The sequence below is a fragment of the Dysidea avara genome, chromosome 12 (genome assembly GCF_963678975.1).
Source record: "Dysidea avara chromosome 12, odDysAvar1.4, whole genome shotgun sequence".
NCBI classification, from domain to species: domain Eukaryota; kingdom Metazoa; phylum Porifera; class Demospongiae; order Dictyoceratida; family Dysideidae; genus Dysidea; species Dysidea avara.
The window spans coordinates 4,510,817-4,530,884 of record NC_089283.1 but is presented as its reverse complement, the minus strand read 5'-3'; the positions used below and the strand labels follow the sequence as shown (position 1 = coordinate 4,530,884).

Sequence of the window (20,068 nt, the reverse complement as noted above, 5' to 3'; positions counted from 1 at the left end):
ATATGTTCATGATTTATAAAGTAGCTAGTGCATTGATTTATAAAGTATGGTTATAGTTTATAAATAAGGCATTTTTGTACAATTTTGGTACAAACGGCACCCCATACGTTTTCGGTTTTCGCTTGACGGTTTTTGTTGCAAAGATCGCGCAATCGTCTGTAGTATAGTGGAGTTGTACCGGATTACCAAAAACTGGTGCAACCAATCAGAACGCTCCACGTTTAATCAGCGCATTTTTGTTTATGTTACGTCAGAAGAATGAATCAAATGCCCTAACAGTACTGAAAGAAACAAAAGGAGTTAGCTAATAAAGAACAAAGAGAAGAAAAGTGTTATTTCGGGAAGGGCTTTTCGCCTTGTTTGATACGCGAAAAACCCGGGTTACGCTCTGATTTCCTAGGTAGGGAGACATGTCTATTCTATAAAAGTAGACCAATCCACTTTCGCCTGTGTAAAGGCGAAGGAAGTTCAATATCACTGCCACAATTTTGAGTGAGGCACTTCCGTTAAGACCATTTTCGTTACGTCATTACATTCAAATTAAATTCCTCCAGAACAACTAGGTGATACTAAGCAAACCAGACCCTTACTCCATGCGAAGGGGCGGGCGCCGCCAGACTACCCTCGGGGAGGGTGGGGGGATACAGGGAATTTGACAAATGTGGTGTCAAATTCCCCACTACTGGGGCAAAATCGGCTGTCAAGTCCCCACCCCCATAGTAGGGGATTTGACAACACCTCAAGGATGACTAAGCACATATTTCATACATGCAACTAGTAATAAACCTGCCCTGTAGCTAGTAAAATTATAGCAAGTGCGATTTTATTGTTTAGAAATGTAACTACCGAAAATCAGTCAGTGAATTGGACAATTGTCAATTGCCCCAGGGGTGGGGACAAGAAGCAATGTCAAATCCTCACCTGGGGTGTGGGGACGCCCAGGGGTGGGGCATGAAATTGACAAGTGCATAAGGTGAAATCAAGTGATCAAGGTATATATTTGTCGATCAAAAACCTTGATCCCTGTCACAGATGGTTCTACAGGACTATTGGTAGTGACCACCCCTTGTATATAATATATAGCTATTCACTTCAAACTAACGTCAAATTGCTTCTTTTTAATCAACACATTTTAAAACCATCAATGAACACACAGAAGACCAGATGGCTAAATAACACGTTAACAAAATGGTAAATTTCTTTAGCTCATGATTTTATCACCACCAAAATTTCGGAAAAAATGTATTATCCATATCAGTGTTGCTGGTACAAGAAATTACTGTACATGTATGATTCATCACTGTATGCATGGATTTTACTACTGTATTGCAGGCCTCCTTTTAACCTCAAGTGAGTTTGGTAGTGAACCTCCTACTAAGAAGACTTCACCACTAGATGTATATAGCAATTGAAAGAATACAGGCCAGATACATGCATAACCACTCACCTGTGAAACTGACTGGCCAAAACATAATGTGACCCAGTATGTGAGGTTGGCCCTGAGAGATGAGAATAAGCCAACATTAATACAAGATGGAGTGGACAAGATCTTAGGACCATTTAGTGACCTAAAGGACATCTTCAACAAGCCTTGTCCTCAACTGATATACTAATAGTGGGAGCCCCAGGTGAGTATTACAAAGTATTAGTAGTACAGTGATGTAGTATGAGTTGTGTAGATATAGGAAAGACAACCCTTGCCAAAGAGATCTGTTTGAAGTGGGCCAGCTAGGGATGGATTTTTAGCTGAAGATTTTGATGTTGTGTTGTTGATTCCATTGAGGTTAGCTCAAGGAAGATCAGTTGAAGAAGTCATGGTAAAATACATTGGCAATAAGGAGGCATACGAGCAGGTAAAGGAGTCAGCAGGCAAAAGATGTCTATATAATTCTTGAAGGACTTGATGAGATTTCAGGGAACATCAAAGAAGTGATGAATTTTTGGTAGATACAATCAAAGAATGTACACTACTAGAATGAGGCTAATCACATCAAGACCTCATGCATGTGAGGATATTAATGCAAAGCACCGGATAAATATTATTATTGGTTTTGATCATGAGATGAAAGAATTTGCAGAGACATTTTTCGCAAATGCCCAAGTATTTGAAAATTTTTTACTACAGCTCAATGACTATCCACATATTAGTGGTCTTTGTCACATTCCCATTTGGTAATGATTGTAGATACATGTGAACAAGAAGCTTCCATCAACTCTAACTGAATTATATCAACTATTCATTGTGATGATCCTTCAGAGACAAATAAAGAAAAATACATGAGAAGTAGCCAGTATTGGGTCTACCTGTAACAATCTCAGCAGCTAATGAGACATTGTGTAGAATGCTGAAAGGTATCCCTAATGAGACAGTAAATACAGTCTTTGCTTTGAGCTTGTTACTATTACGTAAAGAACTACTGGTATTGCATAGGATAGAGTTTTTTTGTTGGCATCTAGAACAGTCTACTTGTTGGCTTATCGTGGTTGTTTTGACTGATACAGTATAGGGAAGAGAAAAACACATGGCTGGCCAAAGATGTGTGTGTGTTCACTTTGTTCAAAAATGTGGTATGTGCATGAATTTGTATCCGACAGTGAAAAAGAACTGTAGCTAGGCTTGAGCCAAATTATTATGCTTTGAAAATAGCCTATTATGCTATCGAGCAGTGCTCAAAAATCCAGCCTATTATGCTAAATTATGCTTTAGAGTTGGCTGAATTATTAGAGTAAATCAGCCTTTCTTGACTAGTCTTGCATGGCCAGACCACTTTTTCCTGTGTACTGGGTGGAGCCCCACCCAATACACAGAAAAAAGCGGTCTGGCCATGCGAGACTATTTCCTGGCTGCTGTATTGTAGAGTAAGTGACAGCTCTATTAGAGTATCTCAATCTTATTCCAGTGTAAATAATAAAAATGATAGCATTGCACAATTTCTTGATATCAAATGCAGTATTAAGATGTAATGTTTGTGTTTTTCTGTATTCTTAAGCTTGGCACACGCATTGTGTATTTTTAAAATCTGTTTTATTAGCTATGCTGGCATAATGCTTGATGCTTTTGCTAGCCTATTGTGCTCTAAATTATGCCAGCATAATTGGAGCAGGCCTAGCTGTAGCCAACTATATAAAGTTTAAATTATAAATGAGATAAGTGAATTCATTATTATAATTCATGCAATTAGCAACAATATTAGCTGTATGCTCTATAAATAAAGTATTATGCATACTTGTTTCACTAATTTTAAATGACATACCCTGCATACGCACACAATAAAACTTAACTTGATATCTAATTAATAACCTTAGCAGGTCAACCTGTTTATACTAGCAGTGCAAGAAACTGGCCATCTCAAACAATTTAACGAGTGCAGAAAAGTTCTAGTAAGTCATCACCAAGTGTCATCCACTCATTCATGTGATCATCACATATTTGTGTTGTAGATGTCACAAGAGTGAACCACTGACTGAAAAAACTGATAATATCTTCACAATTACTATAAAAAATAATTATATTATTTACAGAAGTTGTCAATGTATTGACCAACACACAACAGAATCATTCAGTCCATAAGAAAGTTACAAGAGTATAGAATTGATTATCCGATAGTTAAAGTATTTTGTTAACAGGTGTATGCTTTATAAGAGTAATTGAACAAAGCACTGTATATAAATGAATGACCTTGTACTTTTTGACTGTTTGCTTGGTGTATAAAAATGTATCAGTGTTTGTATCATTTGCTTGTAGTGTATTCCATAATACTAATTCACCACGCAATCATGTGTGCACGCATAAAGTTATATCATATGTTACTGCTTATAAAAATTGTTTCAATTTCTCATGTAATTAAGTTACATGTACAGCGATCAAAGTAAATGCAAACTAACTACTAATAAAAACCTACACACAACTTAATTACTATAATTATGTATGTTAATTTTTTATCTAAGTGTAAGTGCATGTATATTAGATAGCACAGGATACTCTGTGATGTGCAAGATAATTTCTTTGATAAAATCTGTAACTAAAGTGCACTGTTAATATAGCTTCAGTAAAATATTTTGTACTTTATTTCTTAACTAATAACAATCCGGTATGATCCTGTTTCCTTTGTAATTGCAAATTCATATTCGGAGAACTCACAATGGAAGCCTATAAGAATAATAAACAATTATATCATGTAAAGAATACTTATACACTATCAAAATTTAGCTGCTCTTTATATCTCAGTGCGTGGGAGTGTTAAAGTGCCGCGCTGGGTGATAACCAACTTATCACCCAGTGTGTGGGTTTTCAATTAGTATGTGGGGAGTAAACATCGAAACCAGCCATGTTACATGAATAGGGAGAGGCAAGCCAGTATGATTGATACATTTGCTTAATGCATAGTAATTTAGAGCGGCTGTGATGTATGTTTGTGCTACTTGAGTCGCTTCGTGACAAATGAATTAATTAGAATATAGGTGCTAAAATAAGCTTAATGGTGGCTTTTTGACTATGATTTGCACTGGGTTATAATCCCAGTATGCTCTAGCAATATCTTAGTTATCACCCTTGTACTGGGATATAACTATCTAAACCAGCCAAGCTGTAAAAAAAGAGTGCGGCCCCCAAAAAAGGCTAGGGTGAAAAAAGCAAGGTGGTGGCCAAGAAATGGCTGTGATGGTAGTAAAATTTTTAATAACGACAATTCAGGTGAGTTTTGGTGCCACTTGGTCTTGGTACAAAATTCACCTGAATTGTCGTTATTAAAATTTTTACCATTAACCTACCATCACAGCTGCCACCTTGGATTTCACATCTTTTTTCACCCTGGCCTTTTTTGGGGGCCGCACTCTTTTTTTAAAGCTTGGCTGTTTTGGTTTAGATATCACTTCTTTTTGTATTGCAAGCCACAAAGCCAGCCACAAACTGGCATTGGTGCTTCCTTTTGACTTGTTTCTTTTTTCTTTACTGCAGGAATTGTGGAACAAAAGGAGTAATTGTGTGTATAGCTTTTTGTCTGATTAAATATTTGTATATTTAACACTGAATGATTATTACATACTGTAGTTAATAAGGTGACTTCTTACATAACTGAACTGTAGCTGAAGCTCTCATTGTTTGTAGCTGAACTCTTTTCAGGGTGACTTGTTTCTAGCTGCACTCTCTACATGGCAAATTGTTTTCAGCACATATTTCTACAGGGTGATTTGTTTGTAGCTGATTCTCTATAGGGTAACTTGTTTCTAGCTGATACGTATCTCTACAGGGTGACTTGTTTCCAGCAGATCTTTCTACAGAGTGATTAGTTTCTAGCTGATCTCTCTAGCTGACATTTCTACAGGGTGACTTGTTTCTAGCTGAACTCTCTACTGGGTGACTTGCTCCTAACTGATCTCTCTACAAGGTGATTTGTTTGTAGCTGAACTCTCTACAGAGTGATTTGCTTGCAGCTGAACTCTCTACATGATGGTTTCTTTGTAGCTGAACTCTCTACAAGATAACTTCTTCTAGCTGATCTCTCTACAGGGTGATCTGTTCGTAGCTGAAGTCTCTACAGGGTGATTTGTTTGCAGCTGAACTATCTACATGGTGGTTTCTTTGTAGCTGAACTCTCTACAACATAACTTCTTTTAGCGATCTCTCTACAGGGTGACTTGTTTCTAGCTGATCTCTCTACAGGGTGATCTGTTTGTGTGATTTGTTAGTAGTTGAACTCTCTACAAGGTGGTCCTTCTAGCTGAACTTTCTACAGGGTGATTTGTTTGCAGCTGAACTCTCTACATGATGGTTTCTTTGTAGCTGAACTCTCTACAAGGTAACTTCTTCTAGCTGATCTCTCTACAGCGTGACTTGTTTCTAGCTGAACTCTCTAAAGGGTTATCTGTTGTAATTGAACTCTCTACAGGGTGATTTGTTTGTAGCTGAACTCTCTACAAAATGATTTGTTTGTAGCTGATCTCTATAGGGTAGCTAACTTGTTTATACAGATGAACCCTCTACTGGGTAATTTCTTTATAGCTAAACTCTTTACTTAGTGACTTGTCTGTAGCTGAATTCTCTACAGAGTGACTTGTTGTAGCTGAACTCCCTACAAAATAACTTGCAGTGTATATAATTCTATAATGGAGTAAATTAAAAACATATAGCTGAATGCTCTATTAGGGTGACTGTTCTATTAGAGTATCTTGATCTCGCATTTGCTACACGTAGTTGGCTTTCGAATCATAACTCAGTGGTTTGTAAACCAATTCTTCTGTACTATTGCAAGGACTTTCTATGATAATTATTCCAGCTGCACATCAATTTTCAGCTCATTGCTCTAAGTAGTTAGCCTGGTAGGCGTGAAAACTAATAGTTTTTTATTCATAAAAATCGATCACATAATTGTGACACAGGTTGGGTTTTGTGTCATATCTCGATGGCCTTTAGCTCAATTCTTTTCGAACCACAAAAAGGCACTCCTACGATAGTTACTCCATCTACATAGCAATTTTCAGCTCATTCCTCAAGGGATTTACCCTGTGGGCATGACAGACCTTCAACCTTATTTTATGCAAATAATCATCATAACTCCGTGAATGTTCATCGGATTTCTACCAAACTTGGTTCTGAGATCCGCTATAATGAGCCCTTAAAGTGCACCAAATTTCAGCCCGATTGGAGCACGCATTCGTGTTTTAATGGTGGATTTTGTGAAGTGTGCGAAAAGTAAAAGCAAAAATGAAGAAAAAACCCTAACTTTGGCCACTCATATCTCGGAAATGGCTGGAGCGATTTTCTTCAAATTTGGAACGTAGACTCCCCTACCTAGCTGGCAATTCTGAAGCAAATTTTATTTTAATCAGATAAGGGATCACAGAACTACAAAGGTGTGAAAATCGCGTTTTCTTTCTTCCTGTTAATATACTCACGGCGTGGTGTGCCAGCTTCTTGGACCATACGACACACTACTGTGTGTCTTGATAACATAGTAGAGCCACATAATTGTATTCCTTGAATTATTTTTGAAAATGTAGTTACACGTACACAAGTAAATCTTCAAAGATGTTATAGCCAATGTCAATCAATATAAAATTAAGTCCTACAATTCTGTGAAAATAATTATCTGTGTCGGGTACAATGTGTTACTAACGTAATGTGTTATGTAACATTATTTCTTTATGCAGCAATGATGTAATTAGCTAAAGTTAGTAAATTTATAAAGTAATTTATTCATTACTGGTCGTTTACAGTACTATTATTACTTAATGAAGTAGGGAAATTTTAGATTCTACATTTACCACAATACCATCATACTGTATGGTAGTACTGTATATTAGGGATCATGAAGTTTTGAGCTTTCTTGTCCTTCAAAATTACCTGAAAAACAGCCTCAGTTTTGGCAGTATTGGTTACTTTCAGAATGACTCCAAATCTTTCCAACAATTTTCTATGGAATTTTAAAGTTTCCTATTTACACTGTAACTGAATTTTCTACTAACTAATTGATACTCTCAGCCAAGCATACCTTGACAATGCATAAGGCTACAGGATTGATTTTTTTTTTACTGTTTGACCACGACACACACTTTTTTGCCAACCACGGTATGTACAATGAATGGACTTACTTTAGTCCTCCTTTGTGTCACAATTCTTTTTGCTGATAACACAAGATGTCAACACGAGATGTCTATCTAACATCAAATACAGATTAAAAACAAGAAAACACTTACAGGCAGCTGGACATAGCAAATTTTCAGTCTGCCTGCCTTCCTGCTTGCCTTGCCTGCCTCTCTGACTGATCACAGTCACAAAGCTGGAGGCCAAACAAAGCAGTACATGGCCACCATATCAATTAAAATCATCAGTGGGATGTGCCTTTTGGGGTTCCAACTAGTGTGTGCCCTCTGCGCTTTGTCTTTCCTTTTATCTTCAATCTGGCTGGTCTTCGTCCTTCTTCATGCAATGAAAACAATTTTCCCTATCTATACTTTCCTCGAGCAGCATATTTGTACGCCACAACTTATTTAAGTAGTAGGCCTGTAACTTCACAATCAGTTCAATACTACACCTAATAATGTGATCTTGGCTTATTGAACACGGAGACCACACCTCTTAACAATCTATTTACTCGATCACAATGACATACTCCACTGCTATTAGCAGACTGTATTCATAATGCTAGCACAATGAAAATATGAAATAGCGACATACCCCTGGCTGACTCAATATACCCTAATACAGCAGTCACCCAAAATGAAGTAGGGATCCAAGCGATAAAAAGTAGTGAAACAAGAGATGAATGATGGTATTACAGCATAGCCCAGTGGGAAAATCCCTACTTTGGCATTGAACAAAAAAGATTGTTATAACATGCCAATGTAGGGATTTTCCCACCAAGCTATGCTGTAATACCATTATTCATCTATTGTTTCACTACTTTTTATCACTTGGATCCCCACTTCATTTTAAATTAAAAATCTATTATTTTAGTATAATAACATACTCAAACAGTTTGAATTATTTGTTCAATGTACTTTTTGCATGTACTGTTAAATTTTTTCGCTTGTAAACAGCCCAACTATAAATTAAATCAGGCCCATACCCAGGGGGGTTCGGTCGAACTCCCTATTTTAAACTGGAAGTTTTATTTTTACTGTAAAACTATCTTTTCAACTGTAATCTGTGTTCTAGCATTCATTAGATGCCTTCTATGGCCTGAACCGCGTGTGGTTTCCAGGTATTAACCATAGCGTTTTGAGATTATCTGTGTACATAGAAACCACAGTTTAATGATGTATAGATACAGACAGTAATTTTCTTTCTATCGCTAAGGCTTCTCTTAATAAGGCCATCCATCGAACCAGAGCTACTGTTATTATTTCGATTAATTCCAATCGCAATTTGTTAAATATTTTCTAATAAGAGCCTGGAATAGCAATGATGAACAACAGACTGGATGGACACTGCGACTGATAGACTGTTAACTACAACAACAAGTAAGCCTGGCTTGTTTCATTCAATGATATGAATTATAAAGTGTCAAGTGTGTGAGTTTTCATATTAACCTTATTACGGTTATCATCCATGTTTGGACAATGGTAAAATGTGAGGTTTAGCTTATAGCTCAAATGAATGACCCTGAACAGTATCAGAAATGCAGATGGACTGTACATACACTACACCATATTTTAATCTCTAGTTTGCATTAGTGTGCGATGGGCCCATGTTGAGAGGAATTTGTGTCAACACAATGATGTGTGAGAAGTTTATTTAATCATTGCATGCATTTCTACATTTAAGCAATTTCAGGCTATCCTCAGGACATTGAATAGTAACCCTTTCTCAGCGTCTGGGATCACCTACCGCTTCAATTTAGAACCCCCCCTTTTGAAATTCCCACGCACGGGCCTGTAAATGCCATCATAAGATTAAAAAGTCAACTCTTCACCCTTATATCAATCATTTCTTGTGTATCTGTTCTGTTTAGAATTGTTTCTGTTATTCTTTTGTGTTATTTTTTGGAAATTTTAGTTTATTTTCTTTTTTGTAATGCTTTGTAATATTACTGCATGTGTGCTTGTTTGTGGGAGTGCATGTATGTAGCTATGTATGTTAACTTGTCCAGTCATATAACTTAACATGCACTGTAGCTGCTGTGAGGCCACATGTCTTAGGTCTAAGCCATGTCGAACAGTGAAGAAATAAAGCTTGTAGCGTTAACCATAGTCATGGCTGAAGGCAGCATCAGGTAAGTAGTCCACAGAAAATTCAAACAAATAGGAAATTTGTAAAATTCTATAGAAGCTTGTTGGAAGAGTTTATGGTTTCTCTGAAGGCATTTTTGGCACAACTAACCAATATATGTGACTGGATCTACGAAAACCGTTCTTATCGCCCAAGACAGGAAGTTTGATTTTTTCACACAAACACTAAGCTTAATGAATGCACTATCAAGTTTCACTGCCACAGTTGACCAGAGTAAAGTGGTCTGCTTTTGCCGACTGCTTTTTTAGAGCACAGTGGCGAGCCGTACAAGTAGTCTGGGGTCTTGATGGAGCCCTGGCCAACCAGGAGATGGCTGTGTGTGGCTGTACAGCTCCGTGGTGTTGGACAATGACCTGTGCTGTAAATTTCCTTTCATTTTAGCCAGTTCTGAGCCCTGAATGGCCTATAACTTGGCCTAATTCATCCCAGCACGTTTCTTTTCAATTTTTGAACACCATTTTGCCCGCCTTACAGGGCCCCCGCCTCCCACCCTTCTGGAGCTCACCTGATACAGACAACCTCGGTTTAAAAACTATCTAAAATGGCAGGAAACTTAGCTGTTGACTACTTCTTCAGTGGATGATCAGGAAGGTAAGAAATTGTTGTGAAACGTGTGAAAAATTGGTATGCGTAGCTACCACCATTGGCCAGCTACAACACACTGAATATTTATAACCGACGTTTCGCGATACTTTTAAATGGGCGATAAGACCGGTTTTCCCAGAGACAGTTACATATACCATCAACTAGCTGTTATAAGGCTATTTTGGGTGATATTTTTGCCCAAGAAAGTCCAAACCACCATGATCTCTACTATATACAGTACTACCATTCTGTATGATAAAAAAGGGAGATCATCTTGAAATGCAAATTTAACTATATACCGTATGCCTGGAAATTTTCACAGTATGTAATTTCATGGTTTTCATGTAAAGCTACTGTGAAATTATATTACATTTTATGGACTGACACACACATTAAAGGTGCACAAGTGTCAACATGTGTAGCAAAGAAGTGACCACAATGACCTTGGCATTGGTCACTTTGATATAATCACCTCTCACGTTTACTGCCAATTCCTCACAGAGATTGCCATTCCAACGCCACATTCTCAGTTCAGGATGCTTCTGGCTATTGGTAGAATGCTTGAAGTAAAAAAAATCAATCCAAATTAGATAGTGAATATCTTTTCCAGTGGGAATGATTTTTATGTGAAATTTAAAATGCGAAAATTCTGGGCTAATAGACATCCATGAAATTGAGAACATGAAAATCATGACAAGTACATAACCGTGAAATATATGAACCACAAAAGTACAGTAATTAGGCATCGTTAAAGTAGGGATTAAATTTGTATTTCAGTAAACACTTTTTATTGTAATGATCCCAACTAATCTGTAAAAATTTTTCTTACACCTGTTACAATAGAAAGTGTTTAAACCACTCCTGAAATGCAAATATTTATCCATGTTGGTTAGGGATTAACAACACATTAGAAACGCATAGCACAGTTATAGACAACGTAAAGTCTCAGTATGATAACTACCTTGTGCAATGCATAATTTTTTCTTGGTATCCTCATACTCCTTTAATTCCCTATTCAAATAGAAGAACTATGACAACACAACATGTATGTTATTCACACTAACCAAATAACCTTCAGGATAGGCTCCCCTTCGCTTTCTCGAGAGTCTCGTACTTTATCCAATTGGAAGTTGATTTCTGGATCATTTGCATATATAAACACATCAGTAAACCATATAAGAGTATGCTGGCACCGATACAGTGACAACACTTCCAGTGCCTTGTTAGTATTGCAAATATCAATTATAGCAATAGCTTCTGATTTCTCCATGTAGGCTGGATTAAGGAAGAGATGTTTTAATGATGCGTTTTGTAACAACATGATACACAGAGCAAAACTAGCTTCCTTGTCTATGTAGCAACCAGAAATATCCAGTGTCACTAATGTGGTATTGGATTGTAGAATAGTACAGAAGGAACATACTTGTGAAGATGACCAAACGATTTTGACAGCTATACCATTTGGCTTGACATGATTATAAAATAGTGCATGTGGGCACTCTGCAAAGTCAATGAACTTTAGAAAACAATTGCTTTCAGTGTTTTTAAACCATTGTGCAAATTTTGGCACACCGGAGTAAATTCTACTAATAGACTTAGGCCATGATCTAAATGTTTTAACTGATCTGTTTAATGACAACCCACCAAAAATAACACCCAAGCAATCATCAGTGTCCACATGTTTTATGTGTAACTTTCTTATGCTGCTGTTATGACTTAAAATGCCACTAAATTCTCTGCTATCTATATATGAAAAACGATCAGTCCACAAAGTTAACTCATTCAGTGTTGTAGTATAACACAATGCATTAGAAAAACATCTTGAAGATTTCAAAGAGACTCCTTCAGCAAATGAACCTGCAAGATATAAATATTGAAGAGAATCCAATGTGGCAATAAGACATCCCAAACTGTTTAGAGATTCTTCGTTCAATATAAAATCGGTAATTCTAAAATGAGTAATGTTAGAATTTTGCTGGCAAATACCATCAAACATGATTTTGGTATAGCTTGATGGTAACACATAGCCACAATAATTGTGGACACTAAGTAACAACAACCTATGCTGAGAAGCAAGAACTTTCGTCAGTGTTTGCATTCCTTTTTCTGATAAGTCATCAGAAACTATACATTCCAAGCATATAATCAATTCATGATTAATACCAGATGAACTATTGCCCAAATGTTGAGCTATTATCTCAATTGTGGTGTCTGTTATGGCTAAATCAGTGACATGTAAATATTTACAACCACAATTAGAGAGGAAGTAACCAGCATAGTGATGCCATAAAGCCTTCACCCCCAAATTCCTAAAACTAATGCGTTTCTCACTGAACAGCTTCTCATCATGTGAACTGAACAGCTTCTCATCACATGCACCAAATAGCTTACCAAATTCATGACAAAGTGTTTTATCTTGGGCCTCAAACAAGCAGTGTAATATGGTAAGAAACATTTTACTTATATCACTTTTATCCAAATCAGCAAACTTTTGTCTCAATTTTTCTCCCAGAAATGTATGTTGACTTTCGGACATCAATCCAAATATAAAAGGAAAGATATTGATACAAAAAGAGCCCACACAAAAGTGTTTGTCAATTACGTTTTCTACTCTATTTAATTGTATGACTGAAATAGCTGCCATAAGTTCTTGAACCGCACGATGAATAAAACTATAATGTTTTTCTTCTTTACCATATTCATTAATGACATGTTCAATGCTTAGTAGTCCAAATCCATCTGGGTTTGTATGCAGGTCGCCCTCTACATCCTTCTCTTCAAATGTTAGGACATCATTGGCTAGCATATCGTAAGCTTTTTTACATAGTTTACTGAACAACAGTTTCAATTTTTCAGGCATTTCCAGTAAACTATTGAGTTCGAATTCCTCATTGTTGTCATAGCAATAATGGCAAACACACAGTAATACAAACTTTTCATAAAGTCTTGATAAAGTTTTTGGCAGATGATTTTCATATTCACTATAAACAACACACATTATTACCACAGTGAGGGGAATATAGAAATGTAAACGAAGATACAGATGAGCACTTAAAATACCAATCAAAGATTCTGCATATTGCTGATTATCCTTGAAATATTCTTTGATGTAAGTTTGAACAGTTTGTGAAGCAAATCCGAGTATCCGGTAATAGTGATCTTGAACTGCCTCAGCTATTTGATCAGAACAAGAGGGTCGAGAGGTCACTATGATGGTAGAGAAAGTAACAAGTGGACTTTTTTTAAAGATGAGATCATGGTATAGCGATCGCTGTTTGGGGAGTTCATCCAATCCATCTAGTATAAACACTAGTCCATCACCATTATTCTGTCGAGCATACTCATCCATTTCAGGGCAACCAAGTTTATCAAACAGTGTTTTCAAGTTGGTCACTTTCTGGTAGAATATGTCACGAAGTGGAACCAAAAGCACCAAATCTTTTGTTAGCTCACCCTTAACCCATCTGTTGCAGATGTTGTTGACTACTGTAGTCTTACCAGCTCCAGGATCACCCTCTATAAGTATGCTCTTTTTATATCCAGCAGATAATATTTTATCAACAGTGACAAAATCTTCATGATACCTACCTGCTGAACATTTTATAATAGAAACATTCATGATGAGTGAAGGTCCTCCCAATTTAGACCACTTGGTAGGCTCCATTGCTCCATTGGAATAATATGACTTTAAGTGTTTACAATAATGCACATAGCCTACAATAGAATGTTGTGATTACAAATTTTCCATATATAGACAACAAAGGAGTTGAAGTAGACAAGACAAGAGTGAACATTAATACAGTGAAACCTGTCTAATCAGGTCACTGCATAAAGAGGTCACCTGTCTATACTGGCAATTATAAAAATCCCCACATGTGCCAACTGTGTACAAAGTGACCTGCTTACTGCAGCCACCTCCTTAATGAGGTCAGAAAATTTTGTCCCTATGATGACCGGAATAGACAGGTTTCACTGTATTGGCAATCAAGTAGTTATAATAGCTATCCCTCTATAGAGTGTATTCACGTGACGTCACAAATGCGGCGTTTATTTAAGACACTTGCGGCATTTATTTGAGACGTGTGGATAAAGCACAACGGTGCAATAGAAAATAATTGCGTCTTCGTTCTTTCTAACAGACCTTGTACAGGAGCAGCTATTTCGTGACTATGTGGTAACCACCTATGAATGGGTAACAACATACTAAAAGCATGAACTTGTAGCTGGTCTACTTCCTGATGTAGCAGTGGAACGCTTCATCTTGTGTAGCGACTTGGCAGGCTCCATGGTCATTTTTTCAGAAACTATACTAATTACACTCATATCCTTGTATTACTTTATTCTCCATTGATAGGCGACTACCAAACTGCCATTAAGTGGCTGTTCAGTGCATTTGTGATGGTGAAAAAACACCCGGAAGAATTGTTTTGTTTTGGCCCGTAGTTTAAGTTTGTTGACACCAGAGGTAGAGAGAAAACCAATTCGTGGCAGTATGGCAACGGTCTATTAATGGATAATGACATGCTAGAAGCACAATGGAGTAGCTGGTATGTTGACACTATTATTCGTCTGTTTAACAAGATATAGATGGGTTGCCCTTTTAGGGCATGTCCTTGTGTAACGCGAGCAAATGCGTGTTTCTGTGTTACGAATGCTGGTCAAGAAGTCAACAAAAACCCATTGTCAAAAATAGCTTAGCAAACGGTATGGATTCTTTAAAGATACAAAACATTTTAAAATTACTCAGTCTATCATTCTGACTAGTAGCGAAGTCTTAACAAGAATGTTTTCAGTGAGTTTAATCGCTTTCCCAAAACCAGAAATTGAGAGGAAATCACCTTCTCTTTGATCCTTAACTTTAAGCACTGGATATGTTTTGGCTCGAACCTAATACTATAACATACTTTCTGTTCTAAAAGCTGGCTAGTACTAACCGAAATGTTGATTTTCCCCATTGGCTGTAATACATTTTAGACTTAGCAAACTCGGAAAGTATGCGGTAAGGTTATGGTAAAACGACCACTCCTGCAAAAGGCAACCAGTCTATAGCAGCTGGAGAAAACACAAAGCTGCTGCTAAAAGACCTTACAGTAGTACACAACTCAGGAATATTCTTCCTCTACAGCTTGTCCCAACTGCACTTTGCGATTAGCAGAGGGCGTGGCCACTTGTGGTGTGGGCTAATTAACTTGTCCAGCTGGAGAAAATACAAAACAATATGCTAAAAGACCTTATAGTAGTATACAACTCAATATTCTTCCTCTACAGCTTGTCCCAACTGCACTTTACGATTAATAGTGGGCGTTAGTGTTGTTTTAGTCTATAACTTAAACTAAAAGTACTTTCAGTAAGGCAAATATATATTAATTAACTAAAACTAAAACTATAACTGAAAGCAAATCCATATTATAACTAAAACTATATCTATAACTAAAAAAGCAGCAGAATAATTTACTAACTAAATCTAAAAAAGATAACTAAAACTATAACTAAAACCAAAAGATTTTCATTTTTAACTAAAACTATAACTAAAACAACAAATACAATATAACCATAACTAAATCTATAACTAAGAAGGATTACTATAACTAAAACTAAAATTATTGAAGAAACTAGCTATGACTATAACTATATCTAAAACTCTTCACTAAAACAACACTATGTTGCTCAGACCACTGCACGTATAAGTTCACATATGTTCTACAGATGGAACAAAGCACAGAATGAAACTGTACTGATATATGTAGCATCCAAACATCAATATATGCTATAGTTTGTGACCTGATGGTGGTTTAGTTAACTATAACTAAAACTAAATACTTTTAGTAAGACAAATATGTATTAGTTAACTAAAACTATAACTAAAAGCAAATCTGTGTTATAACTGAACTAAATCTATAACTAAAATACAACAGAATATTTTACTAAAACTAAATCTAAAAGAATTTGAAGATTACTAAAACTATAACTAAAACTAAAATGTTTTTAGAAATGTTACTAAAACTATAACTAAGATTTTCACATTTTTAACTAAAACTATAACTAAAACAACACAAGAGAATATAACCATAACTAAATCAATCACTAAAAGGAATTAAGAAAAATTACTATAACTAAAACTAAAATTAATGACGAAACTGACTATGGCCATAACTAAAACTAAAACTAAAAGTCCTTACTAAAACAACACTAGTGGGCGTGGCCACTTGTGGTGCGAGCTAGCTAACTTGTCAGACGCCTAGTACAACCACCTACCATTACTTTCTAGTGTCTCAAGCGTAACAGCCCACGGCAAAATTATTCATGGCGTGATGAGCAGTTGGATTCTTAAAGTCTTTTGTTCACCAATGTGACCAGGTTGGCATGCGGAAAATTCGAACTTCGCTTATGTCATTCAAATGATGCACCCTTTGAACCATTGCAGTACATTCGTTTGTGTACTAATTGATTTGCTACAACAATACTCGAGTTGCCAGATGATGGGCGTTATATAAGTATACCCATATTTAACTATAGTATATTAAGGTGGCGTTGAACAGATTAAGGGCAGCTGCACAAAGTTAATTGTACAGCATGTTTGTGGTCATGCACGAACAAACACAGAAATCCATGGACCATAGTGAAGTGGCTCAGTGGACTAACAGAACAAGCTCTGTCAGACCACCCAGCTACAGTACTTTTGTTGATACAACTAACGTTATTCATACTTTAAAACTATTAGCTTGTCACAACTCCGGTTAATTCACCAGCGAACAGCACCAGCTGCCATCGCGTGATTACTGTTATACGGACCGCACCCTAACTAGCCACACAGTCTCCTTTCTCACTAAATAACTTCAAAATTATGCATCACAGTCCATCAAAATTTGGTATAGGCATTGGGTAAGCGATACTCTACAATAGTACGCTTCGAATTTTTGCGATTCTGGTTTGATGGAGTTGTTAGCCAATGTTGTAGCCCACAGGTGTGAGTTTTCACCACTTTTTATGTTGTTATCAGTGAAAAGGAAAGCGTAGAATTGTTCTACAAGGTGAGAAATGGTTGGAACCGAAGTGGCTTAGCGCTACGTTGTTCACTGGCCAAGTTATTTAAAAAATCGGGTTAAAACTAAAAGTTTTATAGGCAAAAAATGAAGGCGTGTTATTTCATGAAATTTTGTATGCTAAACTAAAGCATCACAGGCTATCACAACAGCTTTTTAGGCGTAGATTAAGTTGTACACTAGCAAAGTTTTGGGCCACCCTAAAATAGCTCATTAAGCGCGTGGGTTGAAACAAATTGTTATGTGCGGCTGGACTTAATCGGTTCAGCGCCATCTTAAGTTCATACCAGAGCAGCAATGTTGTTGTATACCACTGGGTACTTGACTTATTGTGATCACCTAGCCAAAGCCATACTACTGCTGACCACAGTATGGATATATCAAAGCTATATCAAACAGTATGGTATTACCGTTTAAGTTGGGATTGCCTTGAAAATTTCGCATGCTGCCCAAAATTCCACTTTTAAAAATCATTCTAGAGACATTTTTTGCAACGAAAATCGCCTTTATAGAATAGTACTAGTCCATATCTATATGTGACTGGGCATGCGAAAATAGGGCATGTGGGCACATGTTTTTCGCCTACTTTTTCACACTTCCATCACTCATAACTTTTTATACAACTACGCTATGGCAATACAATTTTCAGCTCTTTATCAGCATTTAATTGGCGTTATGATGCAATTTACAGAATGTAAATATTCTGTTCCAGTACTGAGATATGACCTATAGCATGACGGGGTGTAGTTTGTGCCCACATGCCCGGTTTTCGCAGGCCCGGTCACATATATAGATAAAGCTGAAAAGCCGTCTGTCTGTCTGTCCATCCGTCACACTGATTACTCACCTGGGACTTCCCATATCAACACATCATGTGCCCAACACGAAGCGCTCATCATCCACCTACTTCAAGTTTGTTACTGCGAGTTCACGCGTACTTCCATTTGTTCTCTACAACGCATAGAAGGCTAAGATGCAGAGAAAACCCGAGCAACATTCCTATGAAAATCATAACACATACTGTTCAAGTAGTAGAATGCCTGACTAGCGTGTAAGAGGTTCGAGTCCACGTGTTGGCATATTTTTTTCTTTCTACTCAGTACCTTTTTGTGCACAGCACAACTTAGCTCATTGTATCTTGCATGCAAAGCACGTATTGACGCGGGACTTACCTCTAAGACTTCTTTTGAGTTTGGAAGAGATTTCAAAGGAAGCATTTAGTTGAGTGTTCTTTAAAAAAAAAACAGGGGCTACCTCTATTATGAACCACTACTGTGATTCATGATGAACAAAATGGGCAGTTTTGTCTGAAATACACATACATAATTTAACAAGTGCTTCTTTAACAGAACATAGCAACATAATTAAAGAATTACATAGTTGTGTAATTCTAGCAAGCTGCATGGCACCTGGTTTTATAGCCCAATCAAGTGACATGCCCCTTTACAATCTAGCTGGACCAACAACGATCAAGGGACACGCCCCTTAATAATCCTATAGATTGATACACGCCTTTTATATTTGTAGCACGGTGAAAATGAGACATTACAAATACATACGATACCTACCAGTTTCTTCCCTGATAGCCTCTTTCTTAAAATAAACATTGTTCTGGAGGCCCTGAGCTATATACTCTGGAATCTGAGTCTTCCCACGATTAATTAGCTCCTTTTTCAGCATTCTATTTGTTTCTATTAATACATCATGCACACTGTCTTTTACTTCTGATTGCTGAAGTGCCTGGCACAAACAGTTAGTCCAAAAACTTCCTGTATCTGTGGAAATTCCATAAGCTATACTGGAAGGCAAACAAGAATAAGCCACAAATATGCCTTCCACTTCACCAATGAATTCATCGCGGTTAGCGTTTGTAGGTTCCTCTCGGGTAGATTCTTCTTCAGTTTCAAATCGACAAGCATCAATGAAGAACATTCTAATTGTATCTTTTAAGCTATCATCATTAAACCACGAAATCATTTCCTTAATCAAGACTTCCTCGCCATTTAATACAATAGCTCCGTTTTTTCCATGACCAGAAAAATACACAAGAATTCGGTCGTAAGTTTTAAAATTCTTTACTGATTCACATGCTCTTTTAAAACTTTTCTTATCACAACCATGTAACTTGCGTACATAGTACAGGAACTTTTTTCCAAATAACTGGTCCAACTTTATACAGTCTTTTCCAGCAAAATCTAGCTCGTCCTCCTCATCCGTATCCGACTCGCCCTTACCATCATCGTACAAGAAAAGTGCATAACCGACATATTGCTTTTTTACACATTTACTCGGCAGAGGCGGAGGTTTTCTCTTTGCCATGTTGACGCTATGGGGCGAGCCAGAATTAGTCACGTGAAATCTTAAATAAAGGTCACTCACTCATTCGTTGTTACTGCGGTTCTAAGAGACCTTGCGCGACAACAAAACGTCATGTGCGATAATTATAGTTTGAACTTCAAAAATGAATTGATTTGATTGGACGAAATCTTGTGCACGTGAATTTCGTTTGTTTTGTTGTCGCGCAAGGTCTCTTACTGCGGTTCTACTGTTCTACTGGTAGAACCGCAGTACACGGAGAAACGTGGTTGACCACTAGTCTCGTGCCCAGCCGGGCTCGAGCTAATGCGCAAACACCGGTGTTTGCGCATTAGCGCGAGCCTAGGCTGGGCACGAGACTAGTTGATCACAACGGTTTATGAAGTGATCACGT

At 37.1% G+C, this 20,068-nt stretch overlaps 1 protein-coding gene across 2 annotated transcripts; it reads right to left on the bottom strand.

Annotated features, from left to right (window-relative positions):
* Positions 1–3,986: 3,986 nt before the first annotated feature.
* LOC136240888 (NLR family CARD domain-containing protein 3-like) lies at positions 3,987–19,812 on the bottom strand. 2 transcript variants are annotated; one of them, XM_066031955.1, is made up of 6 exons: positions 19,738–19,812; positions 18,927–19,684; positions 11,380–14,029; positions 11,277–11,326; positions 4,066–4,150; positions 3,987–4,022 (listed from the first exon to the last, which is right to left on the bottom strand). In XM_066031955.1, exons 1-5 carry the CDS (start codon positions 19,788–19,790, stop codon positions 4,074–4,076), a joined length of 3,588 nt encoding a protein of 1,195 aa, XP_065888027.1. In that variant the 5' UTR covers positions 19,791–19,812; the 3' UTR covers positions 3,987–4,022; positions 4,066–4,073. The 2 variants fall into 2 exon arrangements, with proteins under 2 accessions (XP_065888027.1, XP_065888026.1); XM_066031954.1 differs by having other exon boundaries at positions 3,987–4,150.
* Positions 19,813–20,068: the final 256 nt, after the last annotated feature.

Coding starts and splice junctions, on each gene's coding strand:
- LOC136240888 (XM_066031954.1), bottom strand. CDS start 19,790: ATGACGTTTTGTTGTCGCGCAAGGTCTCTTAGAACCGCAGTAACAACG. Junction 14,030..18,926: donor GGCTATCAGGGAAGAAACTG/GTAGGTATCGTA, acceptor ATTCTATTGTAG/GCTATGTGCATTATTGTAAA. Junction 11,327..11,379: donor CCTATCCTGAAGGTTATTTG/GTTAGTGTGAAT, acceptor CTATTTGAATAG/GGAATTAAAGGAGTATGAGG.